Source organism: Arachis hypogaea, chromosome 14 (genome assembly GCF_003086295.3).
Source record: "Arachis hypogaea cultivar Tifrunner chromosome 14, arahy.Tifrunner.gnm2.J5K5, whole genome shotgun sequence".
In the NCBI taxonomy this organism is placed as follows: Eukaryota; Viridiplantae; Streptophyta; class Magnoliopsida; order Fabales; family Fabaceae; genus Arachis; species Arachis hypogaea.
Genome location: NC_092049.1, coordinates 89,259,115 through 89,279,427, shown reverse-complemented (window position 1 = coordinate 89,279,427; position 20,313 = coordinate 89,259,115). Strand labels below are relative to the sequence as shown.

The window sequence follows — 20,313 nt, the reverse complement described above, 5'->3', positions numbered from 1 at the left end:
CTGGTAGACTCGGCAGCGGGATATCGGTTCCTCAGCTTCATGGACGCCTATTCAGAATACAACCAAATCCCGATGCACCAACCTGACGAAGACAAAACCGCTTTTATAACCCCAGGAGGCACCTATTGCTACAAGGTAATGCCCTCCGGATTAAAGAACGCAGGAGCCACCTACCAAAGGTTGATGAGCAGAGTCTTCCATGACCTCATCGGCAAGACGGTAGAGGTATATGTCGATGATATCCTGGTAAAAACGGCAAAACCGGGCCAACTAATAGACGACCTCTAGGCCGTCTTCGAGGCGCTAAGGAGATACAAAATGCGGCTCAACCCACTCAAATGCGCATTCACCATGGAAGCAGAAAAATTTCTAGGGTACATGATAGCCCAGAGAGGGGTAGAAGCCAACCCGGACAAGTGCGAAGCCGTTCTCAAAATGACGAGCCCTGGGTGCATCAAAGATGTACAACGGCTGACCGGGAAGCTCACAGCCCTATCTCGGTTCCTCGGAGCATCGGCTGAGAGAGCCATCCCTTTCTTTAACCTTATGAAGAAAGGAATCACCTTTGAATGGACCCAGGAGTGTGAAGAGCCATTCAAGCACTTTAAAAGGATACTCTCAGAACCCCCTGTACTCAGCAAACCCGGAGAAGGCGAGTCCCTATACCTCTACTTGGCCGTAACCACGCAAGCAATGGCAGCAGTGCTAGTCAGGGAGGAAGACAAGACCCAACGACCAGTTTACTTCATCAGCAAAACTCTTCAAGGGGCAGAGACAAGGTACACAAAGCTGGAAAAGCTAGCCTATGCCCTGCTAATTTCATCAAAAAGACTGAAACAATATTTCCAAGGGCACACAATCATCCTAAGAACCGACCAAGCCATCCGACAAGTCCTCCAAAAACCTGACCTGGCAGGAAGGATGATGGCATGGGCAGTGGAGCTATCCCAATACGACTTGCAGTATGAATCAAGGCAAGCAATCAAAGCCCAAGTCATGGCTGACTTCCTCGTAGAGGTCACAGGGGAAACACCCGACATACCGAACACACAGTGGAAGCTCCATGTTGACGGAGCATCCAATCAAACGTTCAGAGGAGCCAGAATCATCCTCGAAAACTCGGCTGGCGTAGCCTTCGAACAATCTATCAAGTTCGAATTTCCAGTCTCCAACAACCAAGCCGAGTATGAAGCCTTGATAGGAGGACTGATGCTAGCCAAAGAAGTCGGAGCATCAAGGCTGGAAGTCAGCAGCGACTCCCAAGTCGTCACTTCCCAAGTAAACGGCAGCTACCAAGCCAGGGATGCGCTGCTACAGAAATACTTGGAAAAAGTAAGAGAACTATGCAAAAGCTTCAAAGAAATCACAATCCAGCATGTTCCCAGAGAAAGGAACACCCGAGCCGACCTCCTTTCCAAGCTCGCAAGCACCAAACCCGGCACGGGGAACAGATCTTTGATCCAAGGGCTGGCAACGGAACCTACGATCATCATGTGCACGACCCAAGCACCAAACCCCCCCTCATGGATGGACCCGATCTCCCGATATCTAGAACATGCAGAAGCACCTCCCAACCAAAAAGAGGCAGAATTTATCAAAAGAGAAGCTCCCAAGTACACGATCATACAGGGACAGCTATACAAGCGAGGGCTCCACCAACCACTACTAAAGTGCCTGTGCCCCGACCAGACAGACTACGTCCTGAGAGAGGTACACGAGGGGTGTTGTGGTCACCATATCAGGGGAAGATCTCTAGCAAGAAAGATCATCAGGGCGGGATACTATTGGCCCACAATGATGTCAGATGCCTAGGAATTCACAAAGAAATGTAAAAAGTGCCAGGAGAATGCCAACTTCCACAAAGCACCTCCCGAGGAACTCAACCTAATGTTGGCCCCCCGACCTTTCACCCAATGGGGAGTCGACCTCCTGGGCCCATTCCCCCCAGGACCCGGGCAGGTGAAGTACTTAATAGTGGCCATAGATTATTTCACCAAGTGGGTAGAAGCAGAACCACTAGCCAACATATCCGCAGCGAACTGCCAAAAGTTCATGTGGAAACAAGTGGTCACAAGGTCCGGGATACCGGAAACTGTCATATCGGACAATGGGACCCAATTCGCCGACAAGAAGTTCAAAGGATTCTTGGAAGGACTAGGGATCAATCAAAAGTTCTCCTCAATCGAACACCCTCAAACCAACGGCCAAGTTGAAGCAGCCAACAAAGTTATCCTAAAGGGGCTGAAAAAGCGACTCGAAGGAAAGAAGGGCTCATGGGCAGAAGAACTAGCCCCAGTGCTATGGTCGTACAGGACCACCCCCCAGTCATCCACCGGGAAAACCCCCTTCCGACTCACATACGGGGTCGACGCCGTCATCCCAGTCGAGATCGGGGAACCGAGTCCGAGGCTGCTCCTCGGAGGGGGGAGCGAGGCAGTTGAAAAAGACCTAGCCGACGAGACAAGGCAAATGGCACACCTAGCAGAAGCAGCAATCAAACAGAGAGTGGCTCTTAGATACAATGGCAAAGTATTGAAAAGAAACTTGGGAGAAGGCGACCTGGTCCTACGGCGGAACGACATAGGACCCCCAACACAAGGAGAAGGCAAGCTAGCCGCAAACTGGGAAGGACCTTACAGAGTAAAAGAAGTCCTCGGCAAAGGAGGTTACAAGCTAGAAAGGCTGAATGGGAACGAGGTACCGAGGACATGGAACATGGCGAACCTCAGAAGGTTCTACTCGTAAGAAGGGGCGACCAACACAACCCCAGCCCCCATGATTCGCCTTTACGTTCTCTTTTATGCTTTACACAAATATCTTCTATTACTTGAAATTATTTATGCATTATATATTTCTTTGTCTAACAACATCATAAGCTTATCTTTTGCAAGTTCATTCTATCCCAAGTCTCAAATAAAGCGCAGCGTAAAATGGTCGACCCAACGGTAACCCGGGACTGATCACCCCGGGAACCATAAGGGACCAAAAGCAAAAAATGGCTCAAAGAAAGTAAATACGATAATAAACGGATTAAAGCAAAAAAGCCACGACGGCCCGAACATGCGAAATAAAGAGCAAAGGCCGCGACGGCCCGAACAAAATCCAACAAATACGAGCACAAAAAGTGTTCAAATACAACTAAAGGGCGCCCACCAGCAAGCCTAAAAAGATAAACATTACAAAGTAAAACAAGACTATATCCAAATGATTCAAAGGATGTCAACAATCTTCCCACCTTCCACAGTCTTCATCGCACCAATCTGAGAGAGATCAAGGTCGGGAGCCAGCACCACCACCTGTAACTTTATCCCTTTCTCAGTCAGCTTAACGGCATCGCGAGCTCCCTTAGCAAGATCTTTGTTCCTCTTTTTTAAGGCAGCCACCTCTTGAGCAGCCGCCTCCGCCGAACTCTCCGACAACTTCAGCTTCTCTTCCAATTCCTCAACCCTCTTCTTCATGGCCGCAGTCTCACCACGAGAGGCATTCAGGTCCTTCATCAAAGCCATATCCTGATCGACCAGCCTATTAATCTCCTTAGCATCCTCCTCAGCTTTCTTCTCACGATCAGCCAACTTAGTCTTCAAAGACTCCTCCCGAGATCGTGAATCCGTCAAATCCTTCTGGGGATTTCTAAGCTTCACCTCCATGGCATGATAGCTACCTAGGACGGGTTCAACCTTCTTAGCAATGGCAGCGGCACGAAGAAGGCTACGGTAAATCCACCTGGCCTGCCCAGAGAGGTTGGCCTCATGAAAAAACTCCTCGGTGCCGGGGAGCAGCTGAGACTCAATAAAGCCCCCAGCATCGAAGTTTTTCTCCATTACCGAGAGGGCCTTGCCGGTGTCCCGCTTCCTCTTCTTAACATTTCCCACAAGTCTCAATTCATCATCACCAAAATCTTCCTCAAAGACCTTCACCCCCACATCGGCAGCCCCCTCAACCTGCTCGGGAGGGACGGCATCCCCCTGATGAGCCGGGCCAGCCCCGCCCACCTGGCCTCCGGTCTCCCCGGTCTCCCCGACCTCCTCTTGTCCCTGGCTCGCCGAAGGATGAGACGGAGAGTCGCCCCCGCCCTCTTCGTTCCCTTTGATGAGACTCATCAAATCAGCTAAAGTCCTCTTCCCGCCAGCCATAGAAACTGCGAACAAAGGAGAAAGGAAAGACGTCAATAAGTAAGAAAAGAAAAACATAGGAAGCGCAAGGAAGAAATAACCCACCAACATACGACCGACCGGCTTCCCGGTCCCCCATTAGCAAGCGAGGATTAAGGTTCTTATCACCAAAAATAGCCAACAGAATGTCAGCAATGCTACGATCCTCCGAATTTAGCCAATCATAAGACACCTTTATAAGATAATCGGATCCCGCACCAAAACTCCAGTAGGTCGGGATCAGCCGGGCTCCCTCAGCCGAAAGCCAAAAAGGATGATGCCCTTCTACCGGTCTAACCTTGAAAAAGGTAGACTTGAACCCATGAAAAGAGTCCTCAAAGAGACCAAAGATTCTACGCCCCTGTTGGGCCCTAAAAGACATGTAACCCTTCTTAGCCTTCCCCTGGATAGAAGGGTTCGTGAGCAGAAAGAGATATAGAGAAAGACGTTTACTGAGAGCGGTAGCTCAAGGAACTTGCAGACCATTTCAAAGCACCGAATGGAGGCCCAGCTGTTCGGATGAAGTTGCGACGGCGCAACATCGCAGCGATTCAGCAAGCCCATGACAAAAGGGGAAAAAGGTAGACGAAGCCCCAAAGTCGTGAACATGGGCTCGTAAACCCACAGCCAATCAACAACCGTTGGGGAAGCCAAATTCTTATGGCAGACGCGCTCCCGAGCAGCGGGGACAAAGACCTGGTAAAGCAACTCCTCAAGACCCCCCACACAAGAGTCCGACTTGTCGTAATTTCTGGAGCCCTTCCCTAGTCATCTTGGAAGAGGTATCCTTCACATCAGAAGAAACCCAAGCATAGTGGTCGATGAAGTCAGCCAAGGGGCGCTGGGCCTGACTCGAAGAAGCAAGACGATCGTTCATACCTACATTGGGGGCACCACTAAAGTCAACACGGGAAGTCGGAAACCCTCAAAACAAGAAAGCAAAAAAGAAAACTATGAATCTTCCCCTAAACCCAGAAATGCAAACAAAAACCCAGGAAAAACCCAGAAATGCAAGCGAAACCCAGGAAAAACCCAGTGGCACCCCCTCTAAAAAGAGAAAACAAACAAGAAACGCAAAAGACCCAAGCATGCAACAAAGCAAAAGCACCAGAAATAAAGCAACAATCGAAATGGGGGAAGAACCATGAAAGCTTACCAGAAGAGGCAGGAAATTGCAAAATAAAGTAAGGGACAAGATGCTTCAAGCAACAACAACAGTATGAACAGAAGAGGCAGCAGCGTTGAGGAACTTGCGAAGAAGAGAACGAGAATAGTAAAAGAGAGGAGTGGGGGTTACGAAGTAAAAATAAAAGGAGGAAAGCGTAACCGCCGAGGAAAAGCACCCAAAAGGCAAGGGCATATCTGTCATTTCACCCAAAATTTCAAATCAACGAAGCGATAGACATTTAATGCTCGGCGCCAAAACCAAAAAAGTGGCACAGAAATCGAAGCGACCAAACGTGAAGGAAAACAAAGCACCGCCCACGAACTGCCGAGAAAAAGAAAGAGCTCACGACAAACGCGCCCAGCCACGAGTCTGAAACCTCGAGGTTGACGCGTTGGGGGCACTGTTACGGAGTGCCAGTCCAGCCCAAAAAGCCGCCGGGTCGGGGCACCGCCCCACCCAGGCCCAAGAAACCCTAACGGATCCCTTCGGGTCGGTTAGCCGTAACCGACCCGGGGTCTAACCATATCACAACCGCGCCACCAGCCGGGTCGGAACCCCCAGGGTCGGCACCCGAGGTACCGACCCCCCAGTACGGACGACCCGCACGCGTGGAAAAGTGACAGCTCAAACTCTCCACCAATGGGCTAGGCCATCATTAGGCCCACCCAGCACGCTATATAAGGGGAGAGGACAGCTCTCCCCCCAAGGTACGTCACATCCTTACCTAACCCTGCCACCCTCAGTACGGACTCTGACTTGATCGTCGGAGTGTCCTTGCAAGTGGCTACCCCTCGCTCCGTCCGCCCTCCGACGTTACCAGCATTCGCTCCGCGCTCGCTCGGGACCTCTCTCTCTCTCTCCTTGTCACCTTCCATCGACAACCCGATAACCCGAGAACCCCAGGTAACAAACAATTTTTAATAAAGATTTTGAAATTATGAAACAAAATAAGAAAAAGATTTTTGAAAATTAATTTGAAATTTTCAAAAATTAATTTGAAATTTTCGAAAATTATGAAAGAAAAATGAAAAAGATTTGATTTTTGAAAAAGATTTGAAAAAGATAGAATTTTTAAATTGAAAATTTGATTTGACTCATAAGAAACAACTAGATTTTTTTAAAAAATTTTGAAAAAGTCAACTCAAATTTTCGAAAATTTATGAGTGAAAAAGGGAAAGATATATTTTTTTATTTTTAAATTTTTAATGATGAGAGAGAAAAACATCAAAAAGACTCAATGTATGAAAATTTCGGATCAAAGCAAATGATGCATGCAAGAACACTATGAATGTCAAGATGAACACCAAGAACACTTTGAAGATCAAGATGAACATTAAGACTTATTTTTGAAAATTTTTAAGAAAAGAAAAACATGCAAGACACTAAACTTAGAAATTTTTAATTTTTAGACACTATGAATGCAAGAATGCATATGAAAAACAAGAAAAGATGCAAAACATGAAAATGCAAAGATCAAACAAGGAAATTCATCAAGAACAACTTGAAGATCATGAAGAATGCAATGCATGAATTTTCGAAAGTGCAAGGAAGAGATAAACATGCAATTGACACCAAACTTGTGATTTGACACAAGACTCAAACAAGAAACATCAAAAATTTTTTTGGTTTTTATGATTTTATTAAATTTTTTGGTTTTTTCGAAAATTAATTGGAAAAAGCAAAATAAGGATTTCAAAATTTTTAATAGGAATTCCAGGAATCTTGCAATGTTAGTCTAAAGCTCCAGTCCAGGAATTAGACATGGCTTACTAGCCAGCCAAGCTTTCAGTGAAAGCTCCGGTCCAAAACACTAGACATGGCCAATGGCCAGCCAAGCTTCAGCAGATATTGACTACCTCCCATGTATACAACAACTATGTGTGTAACTGCTAAATGGGTGAAGATCAACAAGCTTATGTGATGATAAGTTGAAACCCCGATCCAAAAAGATTAGACATGGCTTACAGCCAGCCAGGATTCAACAAATCATCATGAAACACTAGAATTCATTCTTAAAAATTCTGAAGAAAAATATATTTTTGAAAATATTTATTTTTATTTTTATATTTTTTTTCGAAAATTAGAATAATAAAAACAAAAAGCTTAAAATTAAAATAATATTATCTAATCTAAGCAACAAGAAGAACCGTCAGTTGTCCAAACTCGAACAATCCCCGGCAACGGCGCCAAAAACTTAGTGTTGTTGCCGGACCAAACTTGGCACTGTTGTTGCCAAAAACAAATGCGAAATTGTTGTTCGTTCGATCCCCGGCAACGGCGCCAAAAAATTGGTGCACGAAATTGCGATCATCAACAATGGCTCCAAAGACTTGGTGCTCTCAAACGTGAATCACACTTTGTCACAACTTCGCACAACTAACCAGCAAGTGCACTGGGTCGTCCAAGTAATAAACCTTACGTGAGTAAGGGTCGATCCCACGGAGATTGTCGGCCTGAAGCAAGCTATGGTTACCTTGTAAATCTCAATCAGGCGGATTCAAATGGTTATAGTGAATTGATAATAAAAACATAATTAAAATGAAAACTAGGATAGAGATACTTATGTAATTCATTGGTGAGAATTTCAGATAAGCGTATAGAGATGCTTTCGTTCCTCCTGAACATCTGCTTTCCTACTGTCTTCATTCAATCATTCCTACTCCCTTCCATGGCAAGTTGTATGTAGGGCATTACCGTTGTCAATGGCTACATCCCATCCTCTCTGTGAAAATGGTCCAATGCGCTGTCACTGCATGGCTAATCATCTGTCGGTTCTCGATCATACTGGAATAGGATTTACTATCCTTTTGCGTCTGTCACTACGCCCAGCACTCGCGAGTTTGAAGCTCGTCACAGCCATCCCTTCCCAGATCCTACTCGGAATACCACAGACAAGGTTTAGACTTTCTGGATCTCAGGAATGGCCGTCCATGGGTTCTAACTTATACCACGAAGATTCTAATATCTCAGACTCGGTCCTCTGTATTAGATATCTAAGAGATATTCATTCTAGCTTGTTTGCATGTAGAACAGAAGTGTTTGTCAGCCACGCATTCATAGGTGAGAATGGTGATGAGCGTCACATAATCATCACATTCATCATGTTCTTAGGTGCGAATGAACATCTTAGAATAGGAATAAGTTTGAATTGAATAGAAAAACAATAGTACTTTGCATTAATTCATGAGGAACAACAGAGCTCCACACCTTAATCTATGGTGTGTAGAAACTCTATCGTTGAAAATACATAAGTGATAATGGAGTTCATTGGTCTCGGCCCCAGAGGGGAACCGGAGTCACCAAGACTTCTAAATACAATAAAAAAGTCCTATTTATACTAAACTAGTTACTAGGGTTTACAGAAATGAGTAAATAATGCAGAAATTCACTTCTGGGGCTCACTTGGTGTGTGCTTGGGCTGAGCATTGAGCTTTACACGTGTAGAGGCTTCTCTTGGAGTTGAACGCCAGTTTGTAACCTGTTTCTGGCGTTTAACTCCACTTTGCAACCTGTTTCTGGCGTTTAACTCCAGAATGCAACATAGAACTGGCGTTGAACGCCAGTTTGCATCATCTAAACTCGAGCAAAGTATAAACTATTATATATTGCTGGAAAGCCCTGGATGTCTACTTTCCAAAGCAATTGAGAGCGCGTTATTTAGAGTTCTGTAACTCCAGAAAATCTACTTTGAGTGCAGAGAGGTCAGAATCCAACAGCATCTGCAGTCCTTCCTCATCCTCTGAATCTGATTTTTACTCAAGTCCCTCAATTTCAGCCAGAAAATAACTGAAATCATAGAAAAATACACAAACTCATAGTAAAGTCCAGAAATGTGATTTTTATTTAAAAACTAATAAAAATATAGTGAAAACTAACTAAATCATAATGAAAACTATGTAAAAACAATGCCAAAAAGCGTATAAATTATCCGCTCATCATTACTCTTTTCACTTTGTCTATTTACTCTTATTTATCTCTTTAATATGCTCTGGTTATTCTTTTCTCTATATCTATATTACTCTTTTCTCTTTATCTCTTTACTCTGCTCTGGTTACTCTTTTCTCTTTGTTTCTTTGCTCTACTCTGGTTTCTCTGTTTAACATATGTATTTATAGCTTATGTAAATTTTGGTATGAATAGTTAGCCTGTCCCAAGTATAGGTTCATTAAGTCTACACTGAAACAGTTTAAATTTTCATATTATACCTAACCCTAGGCGCAACTTAAGAACTAACCATGTTGCTCCTAGTTCGTTTGCTAATCTCTATTCGATTCTGTCGTTAAAAGTTTACAGACTTTTTCTTCAATTTTCATTTCTTGTTTAACTTTCTATCTTTTCTTTATCTTTGCCTCACTAATATGTTATTACCACTCCCTAAGTGTTTTATGAAGGTAATTATGAGATTCTACGCTTAAAGTTGTCTTTCTAAAGCTTTTACGAAAAACTGTCTTTTCCCCATGATTTTATTATTTTTATTAAAATATTATTTTTAATTAAATATTATTATCTAATATTTTATTATTATTTATTATTTTATTATTATATTTTCGAGATTTATCCTTTCTTACCCTAAAAGTTATATAAATTCACTTTTTACCACTCGTAACTTTTAATATTTCTACTTTAACCACTCTAACTTTCAGAAATTACAAAATAACCCTGCAAGCACCAAAAATTTTACTTTCTTGCCCTTTTTAAGATCTAAAGCCTGTTCTTCATTGTTCTTCACCACATTCAAAGTGTTCTTCGTGTTCTTCATAAATTGTTCAGATTCTTTCTCTGTTTTCACCCGTTTTTAAATCTTTTCAGTAACCGATTTTTACCATAATTCATAATAAATTTCCAGCCACTAAAACCCCATTTTTTCCACTTGAATTTTAATACAAATTGAATCCTAATATGAGGTATAGGGTTTTGTTTTCCAACAGCTCCAAGAACACAAACTCATAGCTTGAATTTCATCAAATTTCATCAAATTTTCACCAAAATTTCAACAAGAATCACTCATATAAACAATCAATTTCAAGCACATCCAAACCATATCATAATCACACAACTCAAATACAATCAATCAAGATTAATTTCGTCAAACCCTACCTAGTTTGCTGCTCCAAATTCGGTTATACTCTCAGGTGGTCCTTAAGAAATTTTTCCTCCTAAATCACATCAAGAACAACTTTAAATCCACAAACCCTCAACTGACCAAATCTCACTTAGCATGTTAGGAAGGGATTTCTCACCTTAAACTTTCTGGAAATTAATATTTCTTGGCCCTCAAGTCAAGTTAAGCATGATTCCTAAGGAAGCACATCAAGAAAACACATGTTTAAGCATGTTTCCTTGAAACCAAAGCAAAAGGGAGATAGTGAAGCCAACTCACCTTGATTCCAGCCTTGATAAGTCATATGGTTATGTAGAGAAAGAAGAGAGGATCATTTTTGTCGGATTAGAATTTTGATTTGAGTTTTAGTTTAGCAAAAATCAAGCTTTGAAAATTTGGAACTAAGAACTTTTCTCTCTTTGGCCACAAGGTGAAAATGAATCAGCCTTGGGGGTATTGGGGGTGTATGGTGAGTTGTGATTGGTTGGCTTGGAAGTGGGTTAAAATAATATTAAAATATCTCAGGTGTATAACTACTAAAACTAGATGTATCGGAACACTTGTAAAAACATCTCTAAAAATTCTTTTCTGAGCTAATAGCATAAATGATACTAGTAAAATATTTATTATGAGAATAGAACATGTATGATGAGGCTTTAGCATTGCTAAAGTCATCAGAGAGTGCTGGTGCTAAGCTGCACTAGTAAACTGTGGACCCAATTAAACCGATCTCCTGTTTTTAACTAAAACAGACCAGGTAACATTATAATATCATTCAAGCAGCTTCTAATACTCATATAATAATAATATTATACTATTATCTATCTTATCTCATGAATCGAGTCTGGTTCGTCAAACTGAGACTATTTACAAAAATCAGAATCAAAACTCCTAACCGATATGGTTCAGAAACTAGGTTCTTCGTGATTGCGTTATCGAGCTTGCCTCAGAAAAGGTTCTATCTTAAAGATGATATAATGACAATGAGGATTGAGATGCTTGATGATATAGCAGAGGTTCTCCCCTTACTGATCTTGCGTACTTGAAAACTAGGTTTTACAGCTTGCAACGGTGAGGCACCGAGCAGAGATTCCAGGTCGAGGCTCCGGGCAGAGATTCAAGGAGGAGAGGACATGCTTGAAGAGGACTAAGCAACCGTTCACGTGACATAGAGGAGAAGAGGATCGAGGACGACGACGATGATGGCACCCTCTGTCACTGCCGACGACGACGATCACATAGGCGGGCTTCACGACGAGAACAGACACGGTGTTGAGGAGAAGAGTGGTGGCGGTTGGGGGTGACGGTGGCTGGTGGGGCTTCACAATGAGCAGAGAGACAGTGAGGAAGAGAAGGGTTGTGGCAGCTGGGGGCTGACAGTGGCGGCGGTGTTGGCTCTGATAGGGTTGGTTGGGTGAAATTAGGGATTCATTTTAGTGAATGTGAGAGTGAGAGAGAAGAGAGAGGGGTAGGGACGTAGGGTATAATGCTGTTTGGGGGTGGGGTTTTTTTTTTCTTTCATCAAAATGACCATGTTTTGAGGCTGAAGGAAAAGAACCAGGCCTTTTAAAAACCCGACCGGTTCAGTCGATTCACCAGTTTGACTGGTTTTTAACCGGTTTTTGCCAAACGGTTTGGAGGTCAGCCGGGCCGACCAGATGATCGGTTTTCGGTTAACCCGGTCGATCCGGATGGTCCAGTCTGATTTTCAAAACCATGCTCTTTATACTTTCTCTTAATATAATTAGGGCTTGTTTGGGCGGGTTTTTAAAAAAATATCTTGTTTTAGTTATCTTTTTTGAAAGATCTTATGAAAAAGTAAAAGTAATTTTATGTTTGGATATCTCAGTGGCCTCACAAAGTCGATAGATGAGATGAGGAAAGGCCAACTTGGCATGCGTATTAGCGTTGGAGTCGATATGATAAATCTGCTGTGGAATGATGTCCTCCACCGCCACCTCATATCCAGTCATGATACAGTGGATCATAATGGCTCTATCCACTTTGCACTCCAAGCGATTGCTAGTTAGGATAATAGAGTATTGGATGAACTCCAACCATCCCCTAGCAACTGGCTTTAGGTCATGCCGGCTCAACTGGTTCAGTCATAGTCACCGGATTGTGGTGCCTTGCCCTTCCTCTTCCTTGAGAATGACTCACCTCCCTTTGGTTCCATCAATGCAAATGTCAAAATGAGCGGCACGACAACACCAAACTTAAAAGTTTGCTCGTCTCTGAGCAAAAGATGAAGAGAACAAAGGGAGAGGGTAAGGTCGGTCTTGGCATGGGGAAAAGGTAGGAGAAGAAAGAGGATAGTGGGTGTTGTGGAATAAGAAGAAAGGAGGAAGAAGAAGATATAGTATGGTTGTGCGGGTATGAGGTAGGGATGGGGGTACATATAGGGAAGAGGTGGGGGAAAGAAAAAGGAAAGAAAAGGGAAAGAAAGAGCTACGGTTAGGTAGTAAGGGGGGTTCGTGGGGCTTATTTGGAATGGAAGGGAATCATGGGGTAGTGTGAGTGATGGGATTGGTGGTAGGATGATGGATTGATGGGGAAGAGGAGTGATTTGATGGGAGATGGAGGGGGCATTAGGAACAAGGAAAAGGGGAGGGAGTCAATGGGGTAGTTGATGGAGTTTGAATTCAAATCAAAGTGGGGAGGGGAATCAGTGCACTTAGCGCTAAATGCGGGGTTGCAGGCGTTTATCGCTACCCCTCCCGAAATATTCCACGTGAATTCGTGTACCTGGTGCTAAATGCCAGTGACTGGGCATTTAGCACCGAAACTCTTTTTTTTCCATCACCCCTGGTGTTAGACGCTAGGGATCTCTAGAAAAGCATCCCCATGTTGCGTGCCCCCGGCATTAGAAGCCCAGAATCATTGCTAAACGCTAGGGTGGCAGTGGCGAATTCTTGGAAAATGTACTTCCTGGTGCTAAACGTCCACTTACCAGCGTTTAGCACCGAACTTCCTGAGTCTAAGTTCAACTCTTCTGAGCTCCCAGCTCCGTTCATAGTGCACCTTATAACACCCTTACTGTCAGAATATCACGCTTCCGGCTACGTCACTCTGATAGTGAAAATGTTACGACAAATTTCATATATATTTAATAATAAAATATGAGCATTTAACTCGAAACCATATCACTGTTTTCTTTTAAAACCCTAGAAATACTTTTTATTTTGACCAAACATGCATAAATAACTAAAATCAATCACAATATTCATATATATATACATACATACATACATACATAACTCTTTATATAAATAACTTGCAAATATATATACATACATATTGTTACAACTCCTGTCTCTCTTACAAATATAATAATAAAGGCAAGAATAATAATAAAGGCAAGAAAAACTATAACTGTATATACAATAACATAGATGCATATGATGCATGCCTGTCCTATGGCCAATGAGTTCATCTGTCGGTTATACAGGCAAACCCGACACACCCGGTAGCTAACTCGGATATCGTCTCTCTACACGAAGGGAATCCTCAACCTCCCATTCAGAGAGAGACTGTGATGTGACAATAGGAATTCCTCAACCAAACTCATTCACACCATAGCCAGGAATCGAATCGAAGGGAATCCTCCACCTTCTCTATTCAATTCTTTGATGTAGCAAGAGAGAGAATCTTCAACCCCGCTTTCCTACCATAACAAGAGAGGAAATGCTCAACCTCTTCTTGTTCATCACAGTAAGAGAGAGAATGCTCAATCTCAACTTGCCTATACGTGAGCAGGACAAAACCACTGTCCTCACCATATCAGTCCAAAACTCATTTCAATCCAACATTGTCAAACATAACCAAAATTAGAATTAACAATACAAAATTGAACCAAAGGGAATCCTCAACCTTCTATCCAACTTTTCAATGCGACAAGCGAGGGAATCCTCAACCTCAAGCTTATCCACCACAACAAGAGAGGGAATCCTCAACCTCAACTTGTTTATCACAGCAAGAGAGAGAATCCACAATCTCAACATGCCCAGTTCATAGCATGCCAAGAATCATTTTTCCTTAATTCATTCTTCTTTAAAACCAAAATCACTTTTTATACCATTTTTCAAAACTTTCAAAACATCGTCACTCTAAACCCGTTCTCCTTCATAAAACTCATATTTACTCAATCAAAACTCCCAAACCAACTTCAAAACTATTTCTAGTTTAAAATCCCTTTCAAAAGACTCAAATTCATATCTCTTTGCCAATCAAACTCAAATATTGTAAATTGCTAAAACTCCTCAAAAGGTAATCCTTTATCTCAAACTTAAAACATAACCCCTTTCTTAAATAATTCAAACTCGAAACATAAACCTTTCCTTAGTAAATCAAATTCAAAATAGTATAATTCTTTTCTTAACTAAATAAAACTCAAAATATAATACTTTTCTTAATGAATAAAACTCCAAAATGTAATTTATTCCTTTTCTTAAAAGATCGAAATCAAATAATATAATCCTTGAATCCAAACTTTTCTAAATAGATCTTCAAACTAAAGCTCTAATTTTTATAAAAATTTCGACAACATCTCCTCTAAAATACAAACTTTACCACCTTTCAAAGGTCCCAACAACCAAACCAAACATCTCTCGGTCAATCAAATCATTTCCAATTAAATCATTATCTCAACATTCCAACTCAACTCAAGGAAATCAACAAAAACTTAGAATTTCAAACAACCAATCTAGTAAATTACAATAATTCAACCTCAATTATCAATATGCGTTCAAACGCTCAATAATCATTATATCACAAATCAAAAACCAATTTAATCAATCATTTATGCAAAATAACTCAATTCAATCCGTAAGACTCACCTAATCACCAAAAATATAATATTTGCATCAATATCGATTTATAACAATTCTTGAGAGTAAAAATAAGTTTAAGGTAAGCGCCCCTACCTCGTTCACGACTTAACTACGTGACAAGACCCTTAAAACTCTGATTTCGCAGCGGCTGCATCAAATCTAACCATCCCCACAATAACCACGGCTCTAAACCACTTCAGCAATATCAACTGCAACTTTAAACACGACATGCAATAACCAAAACTTGACCCTACGTTACCAAAACTTCAGAATCTCAAACCAAACATAGGGGAATACTGATTTTCAAGGGTTTCGGAATAGAAATGCTTATTGTAACTAAAGAGGAACGACTGAGCCAAGTAGCGGCAGCTCCGGTGGAGGTTCTGGAAACACCCACGCCATACCCAGTGACCAAAACGGCGGCGGAGCAACTCCAACAGCTGCAGGTAGCTCAGCGGCAACCTCCATCCACAACAATGGCCACCACAGTGACAACACCCCTCCCTACCATTACCTCCTTTCTTCCAGGCATCCAGCTTCAGCAGCGGACTCACCCATCGGCGGCGATAGACGCGACAACGGCTACGGGTTGCAATAGCTCAACGGCGGCAGTCCTCCCTCCTCCTCACCTCGCGTTCATCTCTCTCGCGACATGACAGTAATGGGTTGCGATGACGACGGCGGTGCTCCTCGCGACTCCATGGGTGGCGATGGGCTTGAACAGCGGCGTAGGCAAAACACAACGGTGGCTGCTCCCTTCTCCTGGCCCCTGGCTTGCGCGCGGTTCTCCCTCTCTGTAACATGACAGTAATGGGAATGGAAGCTCCTGCAACGGCAACATATGCGACGGCGGCTGTAGCGGCTTGAACGATAGCAGCGACTCTCTCCCGTTTAGGCTTGACAGTTCGGCAGCAGCAGAACGGGCTCCTCGCCGGTGCTGCTTCTTCTTTGGTTTTCTCTCTTTCTCTCAAGCTCTCCTCTGGTGTGGTGTGTTTTTTGGGTTGCTGATGGAAGGAAGGGGATTTTGGTGGCTGTATCGAGGGAGAAAGGGTAAGAGTGTTTTGTGTGTGTTAGGGTTAGGATTTTAATTTGAGAAAAAGACGTAAAGGAAGACTAGTAATTTTAAATAAAAATAGAGATAATATAGTCATTAAAAACCAATATTAATCCAATAATAATCAGGGACGGATTTACTCAGCACCTAGTAGGGGCAGTTGCCCCCAGTGAATTTGAAAAAATTAATTAGTAGTTCTCAGTGAATTGTCTAATTTGCCCCCACCATCTAATTCATTTTGACCCCACTCCCCACCCACCAAATCCCTAACCGGCTAACCCTTCTCCTTCTCCCTTTTTTCAATTTTTTTCTTCTACTCCAGCCTCCAACCTCCACTTCCAGACTCCAGCCTTCAGTTACTATCGTCTGCCGCCACTCGCCCACTCTGCCAGTTTCTTTATCGTTGTCCCGTTCAGCCTTTCTCTCGCGTCAGCTCCGTCGGTTTCTCGTTGCATCGCCGCATGCCCGCGTCTGGTTCTGCCACTGCGTTCCTTCAGCAGTTTAGTGTCTGGTGTCTTCTTCTTCTTCTTCTTCTTCTTCTTCTTCTTCTTCTTCTTCTTCTTCTTCTTCCATAGTCTTCACAGCTTCAAGCCTTCAATCCTCGTCTGGTTCTGTCTTCTCGTTCCTTTGGTGTCTAGATCTGGTTCTGTCTTCAACAGTTCCTTCGGTGCATGGCTTGACATTTTCCCGTAGTAGAAGAATTGTTTTGAAAATAAAGAAACACAGATCTCGGGACTTATGATATGAATGAGAAGAATGAGGGGTCAAGGGATTATGATATGAATGTTAGAAGGGATGCTGATGTATTTATAATATGCTGAGAAAAAGGGCTAGCTTCAAATGTTTCTAATAAATTAAAGCTATATACTCTTATATTCTTATTTTCATGGATCTTTAACGAGTCACTGATATAGGTTTCATTAATTTTATTAATTGATCAATTTTGTATTTATAATTTTATAGTGAACTTCTCAATTTGTATAGAATTGTGAATTAATTTAGGTTTATAATTTTATTCTATTAGTAATGGAGAAATATTTCAATAGAACTTCATCATTGGAGATTGGATCCCAAAACAATTCATCGACTTCTTCTAACAAGAGGAGGTTTTTAGAATTCGAAGTAGAGAGTCTCATAGCAGATCTAGAACAACAACCAAAGATTTCAATTTATCATCCGAATGACAGAGACAAAGTTAGATGTGCATATTTGCAAAAAGGTCCTTGTTAACCGTATAGCTTGTCTGAATCCAAGACACTCATTTTTTGCGTTTGACAAGGAGAGGTTAATCCAGTTAGCTCAATTCTATCCATTAGAATTTTCTTCTACTCAACTTTTGGCACTTGATAGTCAATTTGAGAACTTCATACTAGATATGCGTTCTGATGATCAATTCTCAAACTTAAATAGGATTGGTGCTCTTTCTCAGAAATTGGTTGAGACTCGAAAAAATATTGTTTATCCATTAGTGTTTCTTCTTTTGAAGTTAGCTTTAGTTTTGCCTGTAGCAACTACATCAGTTGAAAGAACTTTCTCTGCTATGAACATCATAAAGAGTCGGCTTCGCAACCGTATGGGAGATGAATTTTTAAATGATTGTTTAGTGACATACATAAAAAAAGAGACATTTGATTGTATTGACAATGAAAAGATTATTCAATCTTTTCAAAATATGAAACCCAGAAGAATGGAATTTTAAATTATTTATTATTTAAATTATTATTTTATTATTTTAATTTGTTAGTTAAATAATTTGAGGAGTAATTATATTTTATAATACTATAGTATAATTATATAAATTATTATTATACTATATATATTTTGCCCCCACTGATAAAATTTTCTGGATCCCTCACTGATAATAATTATATATAAAAATACTATTTGTTCATCAATTTATAAATTATTTTCAAATAAATACTCTAATCCAAGAATTAGAGATAATATAATTAATTTTTTTTATTCATAAAAATTAAAGTATTAAATTCTAAAATCTCAATTATTTAAATCAATTCATATAAAATTCTTATTATTTTAGAATTCAATTATAGTTGCCAACTCTATGTTTTTTAGTAATCTATAGTTGAAAAAATCCAAAAGGGTATACCATTAAAACAAAAGAACACTTATCTTTTAGTAAAAAATTGGAAGCAAACAGATGAAGTAATCCTTCATAATTCAGAAATTCATTATAAATTTAGAATATTTTTTCTCCAAAAACACATATTCATCAGCATTGGTTAGATTTTTAAGATATAAAGATTCCTGCAAAAAATTAGAACAAAATCCTATAAATTTTCTAAGTTGTTTGTTGGATTTAACTGAAATAATTGACCATAAAAAATATAGCCAAAAGCCTAGTCATGGCTCATTATGAAATTTTTTAAATGAGCAGTTGAATATATATATATATATATATATATATTAGAAATAAAGAGAAACGGAGAACATAAACTTTGAATGCATGAAAACAGCATACTCATTACCAAAGGAATAGTAATAGATTGCAAAAGGGTCATTGTATTAAATATAATTAATTTGTTTAAAACATAAGATCATTACAGTTTAGTCACATTCTTTAAATTTTGTATGGATTGTTTCTTGATAACAATGACCAAAAGAACAAACATGCTTTGAATGAGTGCCAAAAAAAAGTGTGCATGATAAGAAAGAAAATATGCATATTCATATAAGTAAAAATTGAACATTTCACATTTTTTTCTATCCAAAGTGGGCTATTATCCATTCTACTAAAAAAATTCAGAACACAAATGACAAAAAGAAAAGAAAAAAAAAAACAATATACATGGTTCAAAAGCATATTAAAGCACATGCATTTTAGAAACAACATCAATAATATAGTGCTTCTTCACATTAAAGAAGATGCTTACTATTATGGATCCAACCTATGGATCCCACAATAATCCCAAACTCGGTTACTCGGGTCTGATCCAATTCAGCCCTCTAGAAGGCCCGAAACCAACCCACTGGAGCTCCTAACAAACTTTTGAATTCAAACGTCTCCCTTATCTTAGCCAAATAAGATAAGATAAGATATTCGCTATCACCTATAAATAAGAGGACCCAGGTCCCTCCAGGTATTCATTCATTCCACACACATTATACCTCTCAGATCCATTCTGACTTAAGCGTCGGAGTGTCTTTGCAGGTACCTCCCCACATTGCTCCAGTCAAGCGATCCGACATCCGCCTCGACCTGCAGGTTCCCGATCCATCTCTCAACCCGTACTAGGGACTTCCTGTACATTGGCACCGTCTGTGGGGAACCGGCACTGGTCGAGCCGGAATGGCAGACGGATTTGAAGAGCACTCCATCAGCCGCCAAGACGACTCCAGAACACGAAACCCTACTCCCGAACACCAAGAAGCCATACCCCACGAAAGGATAGCAAGCGTCATCCATAACAAAGAAGACGGCCCCGTCATCACCAAAACTCGACATCCCGAGAACCTAGAGGACGGGTCAGCCCAAATAATCCAAGAACTCTACCATTAAGTACAGGAACTCGAGGGACGAATCGCCACCAAGGAAAAGCACAAGGCCGAATATGGAAGTCACGCGACCTCTAGATCCAGATCTCGCCACGGCAGATCACCAGAACGACAACACACCAAAAGACACAATAGAAGCACCTCGCATTACCAAAGACGTGACAAATCGCCAGAACGGCGACACAGCAAAAGATACGACCGCAGTATCTCCCGCGACCCCGTTAACACGGACGACGACCAACGACACCGAGAAACCAAGCGTACAAGGAACGATCACACAATAATGGGAGCCACCCCCTTCACGGCAAGAATCTTAAAAGCAAAACTCCCCAAAGGTTTCGACAAACCCACCGACATGAAGTATGACGGAACCAAAGATCCTCAGGAACACCTAACGGCCTTCGAGGCCAGGATGAACTTAGAAGGCGCGGCTGACACTGTCCGATGCAGAGCTTTTCCGGTAACCCTAGCCGGGCTGGCGATCAAATGGTTCAACG

General features: G+C 41.5%; 1 protein-coding gene across 1 annotated transcript; it reads left to right on the top strand.

The window, feature by feature from the left end:
- The first annotated feature begins 318 nt into the window (after nucleotides 1–318).
- Nucleotides 319–1,812, top strand: LOC112742732 (uncharacterized). The gene has a single exon (XM_025791962.1). It carries the CDS (start codon nucleotides 319–321, stop codon nucleotides 1,810–1,812), a length of 1,494 nt encoding a protein of 497 aa, XP_025647747.1.
- Nucleotides 1,813–20,313: the final 18,501 nt, after the last annotated feature.